The 16,580-nt window shown below is 44.6% G+C and overlaps 1 protein-coding gene across 1 annotated transcript; it reads left to right on the forward strand.

The window, feature by feature from the left end:
• Nucleotides 1–11,571: 11,571 nt before the first annotated feature.
• On the forward strand, nucleotides 11,572–12,765 carry LOC123050612 (uncharacterized). The gene is made up of 4 exons (XM_044473380.1): nucleotides 11,572–11,757; nucleotides 11,945–12,014; nucleotides 12,128–12,335; nucleotides 12,464–12,765. Exons 1-4 carry the CDS (start codon nucleotides 11,672–11,674, stop codon nucleotides 12,679–12,681), a joined length of 582 nt encoding a protein of 193 aa, XP_044329315.1. The 5' UTR covers nucleotides 11,572–11,671; the 3' UTR covers nucleotides 12,682–12,765.
• The last annotated feature ends 3,815 nt before the right edge of the window (nucleotides 12,766–16,580 follow it).

The following is a 16,580-nucleotide window of genomic DNA, read 5'->3' on the forward strand; positions in this document are numbered from 1 at the left end:
GTCAACAATCTAGTTCACATCACTATGTGATTAACACTCAATGAGTTCTGGTTTGATCATGTTATGCTTGTGAGAGAGGTTATTAGTCAACGGGTCTGAACCTTTCAGATCCGTGTGTGCTTTACGAATATCTATGTCATCTTGTGGATGCTACCACGCGCTATTTGGAGCCATTTCAAATAATTGCTCTACTATACGAATCCGGTTTACTACTCAGAGTCATCCGGATTAGTGTCAAAGTTCGCATCGACGTAACCCTTTACGACGAACTCCTTTTCACCTCCATAATCGAGAAAATTCCTTAGTCCACTAGATACTAAGGATAAGTTCGACCGCTGTCATGTGATCCATTCCCGGATCACTATTGTACCCCTTGACCAACTCATGGCAAGGCACACTTCATGTGCGGTACACAGCATAGCATACTGTAGAGCCTACGTCTAAAGCATAGGGGACGACCTTCGTCCTTTCTCTCTCTTCTGCTGTGGTCAGGTCTTGAGTCTTACTCAATACTCACACCTTGTAACACAGCCAAGAACTCCTTCTTTGCTGATCTATTTTGAACTCTTTCAAAATCATGTCAAGGTGTGCGTTCTTTGAAAGTATCATCGGGCGTCTTGATCTATCTCTATAGATCTTGATGCCCAATATGTAAGCAGCTTTATCCAGGTCTTCCTTTGAAAAACTCCTTTCAAACAACCCTTTATGCTTTCCAGAAATTTTACATCATTTCGGATCAACAATATGTCATTCACATATACTTATCAGAAATGTTGTAGCGCTCCCACTCACTTTATTGTAAATACAAGTTTCTAACAAACTTTGTATAAACCCAAAAACTTTGATCACTCCATCAAAGCGTATATTCTGACTCCGAGATGCTTGCTCTAGTCCATGGAAGGATCGCTGGAGCTAGCATACCTTTTAGCATCCTTAGGATCGACAAAACCTTTCTGATTGTATCACATACAACCTTTCCTTACGAAAACTGGTAAGGAAACTTGTTTTGACATCCATCTGCCAGATTTCATAAATGCAGCTAATGCTAACATGATTCCGACGGACTTAAGCATCGCTACGGATGAGAAAATCTCATCGTAGTCAACTCCTTGAACTTGTGGAAATACTCTTTGCCACAAGTCGAGCTTCATAGACGGTAACATTACCGTCCACGTCCGTCTTCTTCTCAAAGATCCATTTATCTCGGATTTCATGGCTTCTAACCATTTGTCGGAATATGGGCCCACCATCGCTTCTCCATAGCTCGTAGGTTCATGTTGTCCAACAACATGACTTCCAAGACAGGATCACGTACTACTCTGAAGTAGTACGCATCCTCGTCGTCCTACGAGGTTTGGTAGTGACTTGATCCGAAGTTTCATGATCACTATCATAAGCTTCCACTTCAATTGGTGTAGGTGCCACAGGAACAACTTCCTGTGCCCTGCTACACACTAGTTGAAGTGACGGTTCAATAACCTTATCAAGTCTCCACCATCCTCCCACTCAATTCTTTCGAGAGAAACTTTTCCTCGAGAAAGGACCTGTTTCTAGAAGCAATTACTTTTGCTTCCAGATCTGAAATAGGAGGTATACCCAACTGTTTTGGGTATTCTATGAAGATGCATTTATCCGCTTTGGGTTCGAGCTTATCAGCCTGAAACTTTTTCACATAAGCTTCGCAGCCCCAAACTTTTAAGAAACGACAACTTAGGTTTCTAACGGTGTCGTCTCAACGGAATTGCGTGGTGCCCCTTTTAAAGTGAATGCGGTTGTCTCTAATGCCTAACCCATAAACGATAGTGGTAATTCGATAAGAGACATCATGGTATGCACCATATCCAATAGGGTGCAGTTATGATGTTCGGACACACCATCACACTATGGTGTTCCAGGCGGTATTAATTGTGAAACACTTTCCACAATGTCTTAATTGTGTGCCAAACTCGTAACTCAGATATCTCTATGATCATATCATAGACATTTTATCCTCTTGTCACGACGATCTTCAACTTCACTCTGAAATTACTTGAACCTTTCAATAATTCAGACTTGTGTTTCATCAAGTAAATACACTCAGCATCTACTCAAATCATCTGTGAAGTAAGAACATAACGATATCCACTGCATGCCTCAGCACTCATTGGACTGCATACATCAAAATGTATTACTTCCAATAAGTTGCTCTCTTGTTCCATCTTACTGAAAACGAGGCCTTTCAGTCATCTTGCCCATGTGGTATGATTTGCATGTCTCAAGTGATTCAAAATCAAGTGAGTCCAAACGATCCATCTGCATGGAGTTTCTTCATGCATATATACCAATAGACATGGTTCGCATGTCTCAATCTTTTCAAAAATGACTGAGTCTAAAGATCCATCTACATGGAGCTTCTTCATGCGTTCTATACCAATATGACTCAAATGGCAGTGCCACAAGTATGTGGTACTATCATTACTATCTTATATCTTTTGGCATGAACATGTGTATCACTACGATCGAGATTCATTTTAGGTGCAAGACCATTGTAGGTATTATTCAAATAAACAGAGTAACCATTATTCTCCTTAAATGAATAACCGTATTGCGATAAACATAATCCAATCATGCTCAACGCAAACACCAAATCTCGATGGTAGAGGGAGCATGCGATGCTTGATCACATCAACCTTGGAAACACTTCCAACACATATCGTCATCTCACCTTTAGCTAGTCTCCATTTATTCCGCAGCTTTTATTTCAAGTTACTAACACTTAGCAACCGAACCGGTATCTAATACCCTGGTGCTACTAGGAGTACTAGTAAAGTACACATTCATATAATGTATATCCAATATACTTCTGTCGACCTTGCCTGCCTTCTCATCTACCAAGTATCTAGGGTAGTACTGCTTCAGTGACCGTTCCCCTCATTACAGAAGCACTTAGTCTCGGGTTTGGGTTCAACCTTGGGATTCTTCACTAGAGCAGCAAATGACTTGCTGTTTCATGAAGTATCCCTTTTGCCCTTGCCCTTCTTAAACTAGTGGTTTTACTAACCATCAACAATTGATGCTCCTTCTTGATTTCTACTTTCGCGGTGTCAAACATCGCGAATAGCTCAAGGATCATCATAACTATCCCTGATATGTTATAGTTCATCACGAAGCTCTACTAGCTTGGTGGCAGTGACTATGGAGAACCATCACTATCTCATCTGGGAGATTAACTCCCACTCGATTCAAGCGATTGTGGTACTCAGACAATCTGAGCACATGCTCAACGATTGAGCTTTTCTCCCTTAGTTTGCAGGCTTAAGAAACTTGTCAGAGGTCTCATACCTCTTGACGTGGGCACTAGTCTGAAATCCCAATTTCAGTCTTCGGAACATCTCATATGTTCTGCGACGTTTCAAAAACCGTCTTTGGTGCCACAATTCTAAACCGTTAGCATTACGCACTGAACTATCACGTAGTCATCAAAACGTGTATGTCAGATGTTTCGCAACATCTACAGACGACGCTGAGGTTCAGCACACCGAGCGGTGCATTAAGGACATAAGCCTTCTGTGCAGCAATGAGGACAATCCTCAGTTTACGGACCCAGTCCGCATAATTGCTACTACCAACTTTCAACTAAATTTTCTCTAGGAACATATCTTAAACAGTAGAACTAAAGCGCAGTATGACATAATTTGCAAAGACCTTTTGACTATGTTCATGATAATGAAGTTCATCTGATTATTGAACTCCCACTCAGATAGACATCCCTCTAGTCATCTAAGTGATACATGATCCGAGTCAAACTAGGCCGTGTCCGATCATCACGTGAGACGGACTAGTCATCATCGGTGAACATCTCCATGTTGATCGTATCTACTATACGACTCATGTTCGACCTTTCGGTCTCTTGTGTTCCGAGGCCATGTCTGTACATGCTAGGCTCGTCAAGTCAACCTAAGTGTTTCGCATGTGTTCCGAGGCCATGTCTGTACATGCTAGGCTCGTCAACACCCGTTGTATTCGAACGTTAGAATCTATCACACCCGATCATCACGTGGTGCTTCGAAACAACGAACCTTCGCAACGGTGCACAGTTAGGGGGAACACGTCTCTTGAAATTTTAGTGAGGGATCATCTTACTTACTACCGTCGTTCTAAGCAAATAAGATGCATAACATGATAAACATCACATGCAATCAAATAGTGACATGATATGGCCAATATCATTTTGCTCCTTTGATCTCCATCTTCGGGGCACCATGATCATCTTTGTCACCGGCATGACACCATGATCTCCATCATGATCTCCATTGTGTCTTCATGAAGTTGTCACGCCAACGATTACTTCTACTTCTATGGCTAACGCGCTTAGCAATAAAGTAAAGTAATTTACATGGCGTTATTCAATGACACGCAGGTCATACAAAAAATAAAGACAACTCCTATGGCTCCTGCCGGTTGTCATACTCATCGACATGCAAGTCGTGATTCCTATTACAAGAATATGATCAATCTCATACATCACATATATCATTCATCACATCTTCTGGCCATATCACATCACATAGCACATGCTGCAAAAACAAGTTAGACGTCCTCTAATTGTTGTTGCAAGTTTTTACGTGGCTTGTATAGGTTTCTAGCAAGAACGTTTCTTACCTACGTAAAACCACAACGTGATATGCCAATTTCTATTTACCCTTCATAAGGACCCTTTTCATCGAATCCGTTCCGACTAAAGTGGGAGAGACAGACACCCGCTAGCCACCTTATGCAACTAGTGCATGTCAGTCGGTGGAACCTGTCTCACGTAAGCGTACGTGTAAGGTCGGTCCGGGCCGCTTCATCCCACAATGCCGCCGAAACAAGATAAGACTAGTAGCGGCAAGAAGAATTGGCAACATCTACGCCCACAACTACTTTGTGTTCTACTCGTGCATAGAAACTACGCATAGACCTAGCTCATGATGCCACTGTTGGGGAACGTAGCAGAAATTCAAAATTTTCTACGCATCACCAAGATCAATCTATGGAGTAATCTAGCAACGAGGGGAAGGGGAGTGCATCTACATACCCTTGTAGATCGCGAGCGGAAGCGTTCAAGAGAACGGGGTTGATGGAGTCGTACTCGTAGCGATTCAGATCGCGGTTGATTCCGATCTAAGCGCCGAACCACGGCGCCTCCGCGTTCAACACACGTGCAGCCCGGTGACGTCTCCCACGCCTTGATCCAGCAAGGTGAGAGGGAGAGGTTGGGGAAGACTCCATCCAGCAGCAGCACGACGGCGTGGTGGTGATGGAGGTAGCGGGATTCCAACAGGGCTTCGCCAAGCGCTGCGGGAGGAGGGAGATGTGTCACGGGAGGGAGAGGGAGGCGCCAGGGCTTAGGTATTGCTGCCCTCCCTCCCCCCCACTATATATAGGGCCAAGGGAGAAGGGGGGGGGGCGCAGCCTTGGCCCTTCCTCCAAGGAAGGGTGCGGCCAGGGAGGAGTCCTTCCTCCCCAAGGCACCTCGGAGGTGCCTTCCCCCTTTAGGACTCTCCCTTTTCCTTATCTCTTGGCACATGGGCCTCTTGGGGCTGGTGCCCTTGGCCCATATAGGCCAAGGCGCACCCCCTACAGCCCATGTGCCCCCCCCGGGCTGGTGGACCCCCTTGGTGGACCCCCGGACCCCTTTCGGCACTCCCGGTACAATACCGATAAAGTGCGAAACTTTTCCGGCGACCAAAATAAGACTTCCCATATATAAATCTTTACCTCCGGACCATTTCGGAACTCCTCGTGACGTCCGGGATCTCATCCGGGACTCCGAACAACTTTCGGGTTACCGCATACTAATATCTCTATAACCCTAGCGTCACCGAACCTTAAGTGTGTAGACCCTACGGGTTCGGGAGACATGCAGACATGACCGAGACGACTCTCCGGTCAATAACCAACAGCGGGATCTGGATACCCATGTTGGCTCCCACATGCTCCTCGATGATCTCATCGGATGAACCACGATGTCGAGGATTCAATCAATCCCGTATACAATTCCCTTTGTCTATCGGTATGTTACTTGCCCGAGATTCGATCGTCGGTATCCCGATACCTTGTTCAATCTCGTTACCGGCAAGTCTCTTTACTCGTTCCGTAACTCACATCATCCCGTGATCAACTCCTTGGTCACATTGTGCACATTATGATGATGTCCTACCGAGTGGGCCCAGAGATACCTCTCCGTTTACACGGAGTGACAAATCCCAGTCTCGATTCGTGCCAACCCAACAGACACTTTCGGAGATACCTGTAGTGCACCTTTATAGCCACCCAGTTACGTTGTGACGTTTGGTACACCCAAAGCATTCCTACGGTATCCGGGAGTTGCACAATCTCATGGTCTAAGGAAATGATACTTGACATTAGAAAAGCTCTGAGCAAACGAACTACACGATCTTGTGCTAGGCTTAGGATTGGGGCCTTGTCCATCACATCATTCTCCTAATGATGTGATCCCGTTATCAACGACATCCAATGTCCATGGTCAGGAAACCGTAACCATCTATTGATCAACGAGCTAGTCAACTAGAGGCTTACTAGGGACATGGTGTTGTCTATGTATCCACACATGTATCTGAGTTTCCTATCAATACAATTCTAGCATGGATAATAAACGATTATCATGAACAAGGAAATATAATAATAACCTATTTATTATTGCCTCTAGGGCATATTTCCAACATAAAACTCCCGCCAGTATTGAGAAAGCAAGGTACGTTCATAGAGAATGTTGGGTTCGTTGTTGCACTGGATGAGCTGGAGATATTGTTCAAAGTTGTACAGAAAGCAAATGTGGTAGACTGGATAGTTTTGGTCAAGCCTTGCTACATGCCTTGACTACTATACTAATGTAATATATGAAGCTGTTTCAGGGTTGCCACACAGGTTTGGATTTTCTGTCCATATTTGCGTGTTAATCTGAGTAAAAAATATTGTTACACAATTGGTAAACACTTTTCATTACCACTGTTATGTTGGTACATTTATTATATTTTTATTTATTTTAATGATATGTTTTCTTACTAAGATGAATGATGATTTTTTTCACACGGTAGTACGTGCGTTGAACATGCACGCTTAATTATCTTGGGAAAACTGCAACTAAATTGATGCAACAAAGAAAATCTACACTCTTTTTTCTAACACAATACAGAGACAACCGTTCATATATACTTTTTTTTTGCGGAACCCGTTCATATATACGTTGCATACACTCACCCTTATGAACCCGCACACACACACACACCATAAGCTTCAGTGTGTCATGCCCGGCCTATCCATTAGTCCCACATGGAAAGACAAATGAGGCTGGTCCCACATGGAAGACACATGAGGCAAGGCTACATATACAACAGGGAAGCACAAGGGAAAGGGATTGAAAGAATAGTGAATCGTTTTTGTCTTCTCATCCTCACCTCCTACTTCAGCTATCTCTCCCCTTTTGCTTGTTGATTCCTCACCCCCGATCTTCGTGTATCTCAAATTGGATCCAAATACTAGTGGAAATCCTCTTGTTAATCTCCCACATGCACTTGGGTCATGGCACAGTGGTGAATGTTGTTTTATCTTCCTTGGCCATTTTCTATTTCGGTTCTCTCAAAGTATACAAGTAGGTCATTGAAGAGGCTGACAAATATAGAAGACACTGGACTTGGAGAGACCGTGAGCTAACAAAGAAAAGCCCTCCTCATGCTGCCTGGGATCTAGGGTGTAGACGGAAGTATAAATGTGGTATTTTTTCAAAAAAGAGGATAACCCCATCGAGCGATGCACATAACCATATATGAGTATTTATTATTCAAAATCCAGTAGCCGAACAACATCAACCTGAAAAACATAAGAAAAAGGAAACCCCAATGCTGCATGCCTTGCGACTGTAACTCCACCGGACAACCACAAACCCTATGGTAAAATACAAACCAAAAATGAAAATACATGGCTCCTATGCTACACCTTTAAGAAGGAATCTTCGTACGTGCAACGATGATGGTGAGTCGAACCCAAGGTTGATCTCGGGGTTTCCATCCCCAAAGTCAAGCTTCAGTCCACCATTTTTAGCAAAGACACGCGTGTCAACATATCTTGGTAAGAGGTCTTGCGTTTCTACGTGCCAAACAAAACAATGTGCTAGCTTAGGCATATGTATGTATTCCAACATGCATGCAGGGCTCCCTACGCCGTTGTCCGGTGAATCGCTGCCAATTCTTCCCTTGCTCGCCGGTGTGGCGTCGTACTGCTTAAAGGAGGAATGGGAAGAGAGAGAGAGAGGGGACTAACGTGCGAGAAAAAAAAATCTGTTCTTTGTGCTCCACATTGCAGTTGATGCAAAGAAAGAATAAAGCCTACGTTTATTTTTTTCCCACAAAAAGAATTTTTTTTTTGAGAAAACAAAAAGAATAAATTTTTATTTTTGAGACAAACCAACAAAGCTTTATTCAGCCGTCACACAGTTTACAGGGACGAACAAAAGATCTCGAGGGTGACCCAACCATACATGGCGGCCAACCCCGAGCATTAACGCCTGCTTTGCTAGTCTGTGAGCCTCGACATTCGAGGTTCTAAATTCATGACTAAATAAACAAGAAAGTAAAGAAGTAGATTGTGCTTTAATTTCCAGCACAATTGCTGCGTAGGATGAAGCTGTTCCTCCTTTAATGGCTTCGATGGCCTGCTTGCAATCAGACGCCACATGAACTTCTGAATGTACAGGTCATTAGCCAGTGCTAACGCCTCTCTGATCGCTAGAGTTTCCAGAACTTCGGGATCATCAATATTTCTGAAAATTACTGCCGAAGCTCCCTGATAGATTCCGTCAGAATTACGTGCAACAGCGCTCACCGCACCAAAACCTCCCGCTCTAGGAGTAGCTGCATCAACATTGATCTTCACATGTCCTGTCGTTGGTGGTATCCAGGAGGTGGGCCTTGCATGCTCACGCGTCGATCTCAGAATCGGCTTCTTCATCATTTGGAGTTCGGATAGATAAACTGTAATGAAGCTGTGAGTCGCAAAAGGTGTTTGGAAAATTCCCTCGTGGATTACCTTGCGCCGTGCATGCCAAATTGCCCACATAGTAACAATAAGTTCCGTGAAATCTTCAGCTGGTAAAGAATCACTCATTGTAAAAAGCCAACCCTTTGCACTATCCTCTCTATTCGCGCACATGTGTTCAACCAGCTCCTCTTTGCTCAAGGCCCAAACACTTCTCGCCATGGTGCAATCAAGCAACGAGTGTCTCCAGCTATCTTCAACTCCGCACAGTGCACATACACGAGTTGTCGACATGTTCCGATGGTATAGTACATCCCCCGTCGGCAACGAATGTTGAGCCAACCTCCATGTGAACACCTTGAGTTTTGAAGGGACTCGCATAGACCAGATGGAGGCCCATCCCTTCTTCTCGATGGCACTGTTGGAAACATCATGCCCTTCCTCCAGCCATGCTTCTCTGCTCGCCTTGATACGTGAGATCATCCTGTAAGCGGAAGAAACAGAGAACCGGCCTCGAGGATCTTCTGACCATGCCCAAAAATCACCAATCTGTCTCGTGCATAGAGGGATCTTGAGGATTGTTTCAGCATCCAGGGGTACGGACACATCCCGCACTACATCCTCTCGCCATGATGCCGTAGTAGCGTTGATAAGTTCTGAAACATATTGGGAGGGTTTGCAACCCTTGAAGAAATAGGCCTCATCAGCCCGTCCCTGGGCAGCCAGTTATGCTCCCAAATATGTGTTGTAGTTCCATCGCCTACCCTCCGAATAATTCCGTTCAGCATGATGTCTCGCCCATCCACGATGGAGCGCCAAATCTGCGAGGGTGATGATCCAAGTTCAGCCTCAATAATGCTAGTGTTCGGGAAGTAGATAGCTTTCAGCAAGCGCACACTCAAGGACCCCGGATCTTGAAGTAGTCGCCATGCTTGACGAGATAGCAGAGCTAGGTTGAACAGTTCCATGTCCCGGAAACCAAGACCACCCAAAATTTTAGGATTAGTCATAACATCCCAAGATACCCAACACGGCTTTCTTTTTCCACGTTTGCTGCCCCACCAGAATTGACGAATGAGTGAAGTTATGCTCTCACAGAGACCCCTTGGCAATCGAAAGCAAGACATTGAAAACACAGGGATAGCTTGTGCTACTGATTTAATCAGAACCTCCTTCCCAGCAGCAGACAAGAGCTTCTCCATCCAACCCTTGATCCTTTCCCATACCCTATCACGAAGGTATTTGAATGTACCATTCTTTGACTGACCGACCTCCGTTGGCATCCCTAGATACCTTTCACTCAAGGACTCATTTTGCACATTAAGAACATCCTTTACCTCCTGTCTTTGAGGGACAGGGCACCCCTTGCTGAAAAAGATAGAGGACTTTTCATTATTTACCTTCTGTCCCGAGGCTCCACAAGAAATATCCAACAGGTTTGATACCCTAGTTGCACCCTCCACACTAGACTTAAAAAGCAGCAGGCTGTCATCTGCAAACAACAGGTGGTTAACAGCAGGAGCTGTCGGTGCCACCTTGACACCACTGAGCACTAATGACTGAGAATTAGATTTTAAAAGGCACGAAAGGCCCTTCGCTGCTAGCAAGAATAGATAGGGGGAGATGGGATCTCCCTGTCAAATACCTCTTGTAGGTTTGAATTGTTCCAACTTCTCTCCATTGAATAAGACTGAAAAAGATACATACCTGACCATGGACATCACTACATCAACCCAGGCTGGAGTAAAACCGAGTTTCAACATGATCAACTGTAAATAATCCCACTCGAGCCTGTCGTAGGCCTTCATCATATCCAGCTTCAAAGCACAAAAACCGGAAGTTCTTGACCTATTCCTCTTCATGAAGTGCAGACATTCATAGACACATATGATGTTGTCAGTGATAAGTCTCCCAGGTACAAAGGCCGATTGTTCTTCTGAGATGACTTCAGGCAGTATTTGTTTCAATCTGTTCGCTACCACCTTGGAAGCAATCTTATACAAAACATTGCAAAGACTGATAGGCCTAAACTGAGATAGTAATGTGGGGTTTGTTACCTTAGGGATCAAAACCAGCATCGTGTCATTGATATGTTCAGCACTCTCTTCTCCCCTGATTATGCGCAGTACAACCTTAGTAATTTCCTTGCTACATAGATCCCAGTGCCTCTGATAGAAATGAGCTGGGAACCCGTCAGGGCCCGGGGCCTTAGTTGGGAACATCTGGAATAACACATGCTTAACTTCCTCGTTGGTAAAAGGGGCACATAACATATCGTTCATTGCCGGGGTTACTTTCTGGGGGACGTGCTGCAACACTTCCTCGACACCGTTAACACCCTCGGATGTGTACAGTGCCTCATAAAACTCACGAATAAATGAATAAATGAACGTAGGCTTTCTTTTTAGACTTGGAGCGTAACCCCCGCTGGACACGGGGCCTGCCTACGGCCCAGATCCAAATCCAACCAGTCGGCCTGCCTACGCGAGCAAGCAAACGTAGCCTATTTATCTCCGTCTCCGCCCGACCCCTCAAAAAAAAAAAAATCTCCGTCTCCGTCTGTTATCCCGATCGGTTTTACCACATATATACGGGGACTACTTTGGCCGGCCGCCAGAGCCACCGCATCGGACAAAAACTAGAGATTGATCCATCCATGGGTTCCCTATTCTCTTCCCCTGCCGGCGGCGACTCTCTCCCAGTCTCAAAAAAGTACATTGGCCGCTCTATTAGGTCAAAAGAGTATGTAATTCCTAGCTGCTGGACAATTTTCTTACCAATTTGCTTAAGCACTTGCATCGGATCTATTCTTATTCTTTATTATGAGATTCATTGGATGAACGTCTGATTGCCCCAACCATCAAACGAAAGATCCATCCATCATTTAATTGTTTATTTATTTGGTGTACCCTTGTTTCTTTGGGGACAGACAGGACGTCGCCCTCCGAATTTCTACGCTTGTCGACATCGCCATCGAACATTACAACTCCAACAATCCAGTATGATACTCTCTCTCTCTCTCTCTCTCTCTCTCTCAGATACACACACCACGCATCTAGGCGAGTGCTTAATACATATGATTGAGAATTTGAGATCGATCACTGCGATGCAGGGTGCCGAGTTCGAGTATCCTGAGTATCCTCCCCAGTCGACCACGGAGATGAAGGCTGCCTGCATTGGTTTTAGGGGAACTTTCTGGTACCACCTCTGCTTTTCGGCTCACCCCATGGATGCCACCGCCGAGACGCAACACTTTTTCGCTGAGCTATATTTTGATAAACAGTACCTCGAACTAGCCGTTGAAACATGCATCATCTTAGGTACTACCTAAATTTAACTTCACATTCCGCCATATTGTGTTTGTGTTTGCTAGCCACTTGAATATATGCATACTATTAATGCAACTTGCAGCTAATCCTCTCTCTATATTTCTCTATAATGTCAACAGAAAAGCCGTTGTGCCGCTTTAGCAGCTCGTGTGCATTTTGTCCAGACGAATCCAATATCTTGCACCCAAGTGATGAAGAATTTGTCTGTGGAAAGCAAGATCACAAAAAAGAATTCTTCCGCAGGAGAGATATGCTAGTGCGGCCATACAGTTCTTTTATGACACCTCCTGATATAGATAACACCGTCATAGACATAGATAGCACCGAAGATCCATGACTCAAACTATTATGTTATGGCATATGTATTGCAGTTGTAAGATAACTATGTTATTCTTATCAGAATGACTAATTCACATCTAAATGTTTTTTAAAAATGTCACATCTAAGTTGTTCACCATATAATTAGGGGCTTCAAGATTTGTACAAAATGTTTTTGTTGTCTCTAGGGCTCATGTCGCTAGTGTCCTTTGGGGCTGTTTCTTTTATCGCGCACACCAAGAGCCCCTTTTCCTGTACGGGTCTGGGCATGTGGGCCTTTTTTCGTTATATGTGGTTTTTTAAAACACGTTATGAGCTTGTTTTTTTTTGAAAATCACGTTATATGTGCTTGTGATCCATTGTTTTGTTCTTTTTTTGGTCTGCGCCTGGGCCTTTTGTACGGGCAGAATTGAAGAAGCTGGGCTGTGTTCAAAAAATTCATGATTTTTTAAATTCTTTACTTTTTGGTGGTGTTAGTTACATGTCTATCATCAAATTCCCCGGACCATTATTTAGTTGCGCGTTCAATATTAGCACGCAACTCATGTCCGATCTAGTTGCATGTCCACTTTCGACACGCAACTCATGCTCGACCCGGTATCTGTATATAGTTGTTTGTCCAACTCTAAGACACAACTCGTTCGACCTAGGTGTATGTCCATCTTTGACATAAGCACCCAACCGAATACACCTATGTAGTTGCATTCGAACACCGACACGTAATTTGTTCAACCCAATTGCATGTCCAACCCCAACACACAACTCACGCCCGACCTAGTTGCGACACACAATGCCCGAGGGTGTAGTTTTTTGTTTTTTCTTCCCTTTCCACTTATTTGTTTGGAACCCAATATGTTTTTCTAACTTCATGTTATTTCTTATTTTTATGCTCTCCTTTCAGTTTTCAGTTTCCTTTCTTGTTTTTAATTTTGATGTACTTTTTTTAAATTCAAGTTTTTTTGTCTACAACCAAACTGGGGACAATTTTTTTGTACTAGTTGCAAGTCTTTGATGCGCAACTAGGGATGTGTGTGTTGGTCGAGTGTCCCCAATTGCATGCCGACCATCGACTCGCAACTAAGGGTGTGTGTGTTTGTCTAGGGCCCCAGTTGCATGCTGACCATCGACTCGCAACTAAGGGTGCATGTGTTTGTCGAAGGTCTCCAGTTGCATGCCGACCAATGACTCACAACTAGGGGAGTATGTGTTTGTCGAGGGTCCCCAGTTGCATACCGACCATCTACTCACAACTAGTGTGTGTGTGTGTGTGTGTGTGTGTGTGTGTGTGTGTGTGTGTGTGTGTGTGTCGAGGCCCCTAGTTGCATGTCGACCATCGACTCACAACTAGGCGTGTGTGTGTTTTGTCGAGGGTCCCCAGTTGCAACCCGACCATCAACTCGCAACTAGGGATGTGTGTGTGTGTTTGTTGAGGGTCCCCAGTTGCAACCCGACCATCGACTCGCAACTAGGGGTGTGTGTGTTTGTCGAGGGTCCCCGGTTGCATGCCGACCATCGAATCGCAGCTAGGGGTATGTGTGTGTGTGTTTGTCGAGGGTCCCAAGTTGCATGTCAACCATCGAATCGCAACTAGGGTGTGTGTGTGTTTGTCGAGGGTCCCAAGTTGCATGTCAACCATAGACTTGCAACTAGGGGTGTATGTGTGTGTTTCTTGAGGGTCCCCAATTGCATGTCAACCATCGACTCGCAACTAGGAGAGTGTGTGTTTGTCGAGGGTCCCTAGTTCCAAACTAAACATCTACTCGCAACTATGGGATGTTTGTTTTTGGCGAGGCCCCCAGTTGCAAGCCGACCATCGAATCACAACCAGGTGTGTGCGTGTGTGTGGAGGGTCCCCAGTTGCATGTCAACCATCAACTCGCAACTAGGGGAGTGTGTTTGTTTTGTCATGCCCCCCAGTTGCCACCCGACCATCGACTCGCGAGTAGGTGTGTGTGTGTTTGTTGAGGGTCCCTAGTTGCATGCCGACCATTGACTCGCCACTACGGGTGTGTGTGTGTGTGTGTGTGTGTGTCGAGGGTCCCCAGTTGCATGTCAACCATCGACTTGCAACTAGGGGTGTTTGTCTGTGTTTATCGAGGCTCCCCAATTGCATGCCGAGCATCGACTTGCAACTAGGGGTGCATGTGTGTGTGTCGAGGGTCCCTAGTTGCATGTCGACCATCGACTCGCAACTAGGTGTGTGTGTGTGTGTGTGTGTGTGTGTGTGTGTGTGTGTGTGTTTTGTCGTGGCCCCTAGTTGCAACCCGACCAATGATAACCCACAAGTATAGGGGATCGCAACAGTTTTCGAGGGTAGAGTATTCAACCCAAATTTATTGATTCGACACAAGGGGAGCCAAAGAATATTTTCAAGTATTAACAGTTGAGTTGTCAATTCAACCGCACCTGAAAGACTTAATATCTGCAGCAAAGTATTTAGTAGCAAAGTAATATGGAAGTAGCGGTAACGGTGGCAAAAGTAATAGTATTGGTTTTGTAGTGATTGTAACAGTGGCAACGGAAAAGTAACTAAGCAAAGATCAATATATGAAAAACTCGTAGGCAAGGGATCAGTGATGGATAATTATGTCGGATGCGATTCCTCATGCAACAGTTATAACATAGGGTGACACAGAACTAGCTCCAGTTCATCAATGTAATGTAGGCATGTATTCCGAATATAGTCATACATGCTTATGGAAAAGAACTTGCATGACATCTTTCGTCCTACCCTCCCGTGGCAGCGGGGTCCTATTGGAAACTAAAGGATATTAAGGCCTCCTTTTAATAGAGTACCGGACAAAGCATTAACACTTAGTGAATACATGAACTCCTCAAACTATGGTCATTACCTGGAGTGGTCCCGATTATTGTCACTTCGGGGTTACCGGATCATAACACATAGTAGGTGACTATTGACTTGCAAAATAGGATCAAGAACTCACATATATTCATGAAAACATAACAGGTTCAGATCTGAAATCATGGCACTCGGGCCCTAGTGACAAGCATTAAGCATAGCAACATCAATCTTAGAACATAATGGATACTAGGGATCAAACCCTAACAAAACTAACTCGATTACATGATAAATCTCATCCAACCCATCACCGTCCAGCAAGCCTACGATGGAATTACTCATGCACGGCTGTTAGCATCATGAAATTGGTGATGGAGGAAGGTTGATGATGACGATGGCGACGGATTCCCCTCTCCGGAGCCCCGAACGGACTCCAGATCAGCCCTCCCAAGAGAGATTAGGGCTTGACGGCGGCTCCATATCGTAAAACGCGATGAATCCTTCTCCCTGATTTTTTTCTCCCCGAACGTGAATATATAGAGTTGGAGTTGACGTCGGTGGAGCCTCAGGGGGCCCACGAGACAGGGGGTGCGCCCCGGGGGGGGGGGGGGAGCCCTGCACCCTCGTGGACAGGGTGTGGGCCCCCTGGTGTTGATTCTTTCGCCAGCATTTTTTATAAATTCCAAAACGTGTCTCCGTAAATTTCTAGGTCATTCTGAGAACTTTTATTTCTGCACAAAAATAACACCGTGACAATTCTGCTGAAAACAACATCCATCCGGGTTAGTTCCATTCAAATCATGCAAGTTAGAGTCCAAAACAAGGTCAAAAGTCTTTGGAAAAGTAGATACGATGGAGACGTATCAACTCCCCCAAGCTTAAACCTTTGCTTGTCCTCAAGCAATTCAGTTGACAAACTGAAAGTGATAAAGAAAAACTTTTACAAACTCTGTTTGATCTTGTTGTTATAAATATGTAAAGCCAGCATTCAAGGTTTCAGCAAAGATTATGAACCAACCATATTCGCAATAACATTTAGGTCTCATGTTTACTCATATCAATGGCATAATCAACTAGTGAGCAATAATAATAAATCTCGGATGAAAACACTTTCTCAA

Source organism: Triticum aestivum, chromosome 2D (genome assembly GCF_018294505.1).
Source record: "Triticum aestivum cultivar Chinese Spring chromosome 2D, IWGSC CS RefSeq v2.1, whole genome shotgun sequence".
In the NCBI taxonomy this organism is placed as follows: Eukaryota; Viridiplantae; Streptophyta; class Magnoliopsida; order Poales; family Poaceae; genus Triticum; species Triticum aestivum.

Excerpts from the sequence above, each read along its gene's own strand:
- LOC123050612 (XM_044473380.1), top strand. The coding sequence starts at position 11,672 with ATGGGTTCCCTATTCTCTTCCCCTGCCGGCGGCGACTCTCTCCCAGTC. Across the intron at positions 12,015-12,127 it reads ATTACAACTCCAACAATCCA|GGTGCCGAGTTCGAGTATCC; the intron begins GTATGATACTCT and ends ACTGCGATGCAG. Across the intron at positions 12,336-12,463 it reads TGAAACATGCATCATCTTAG|AAAAGCCGTTGTGCCGCTTT; the intron begins GTACTACCTAAA and ends TAATGTCAACAG.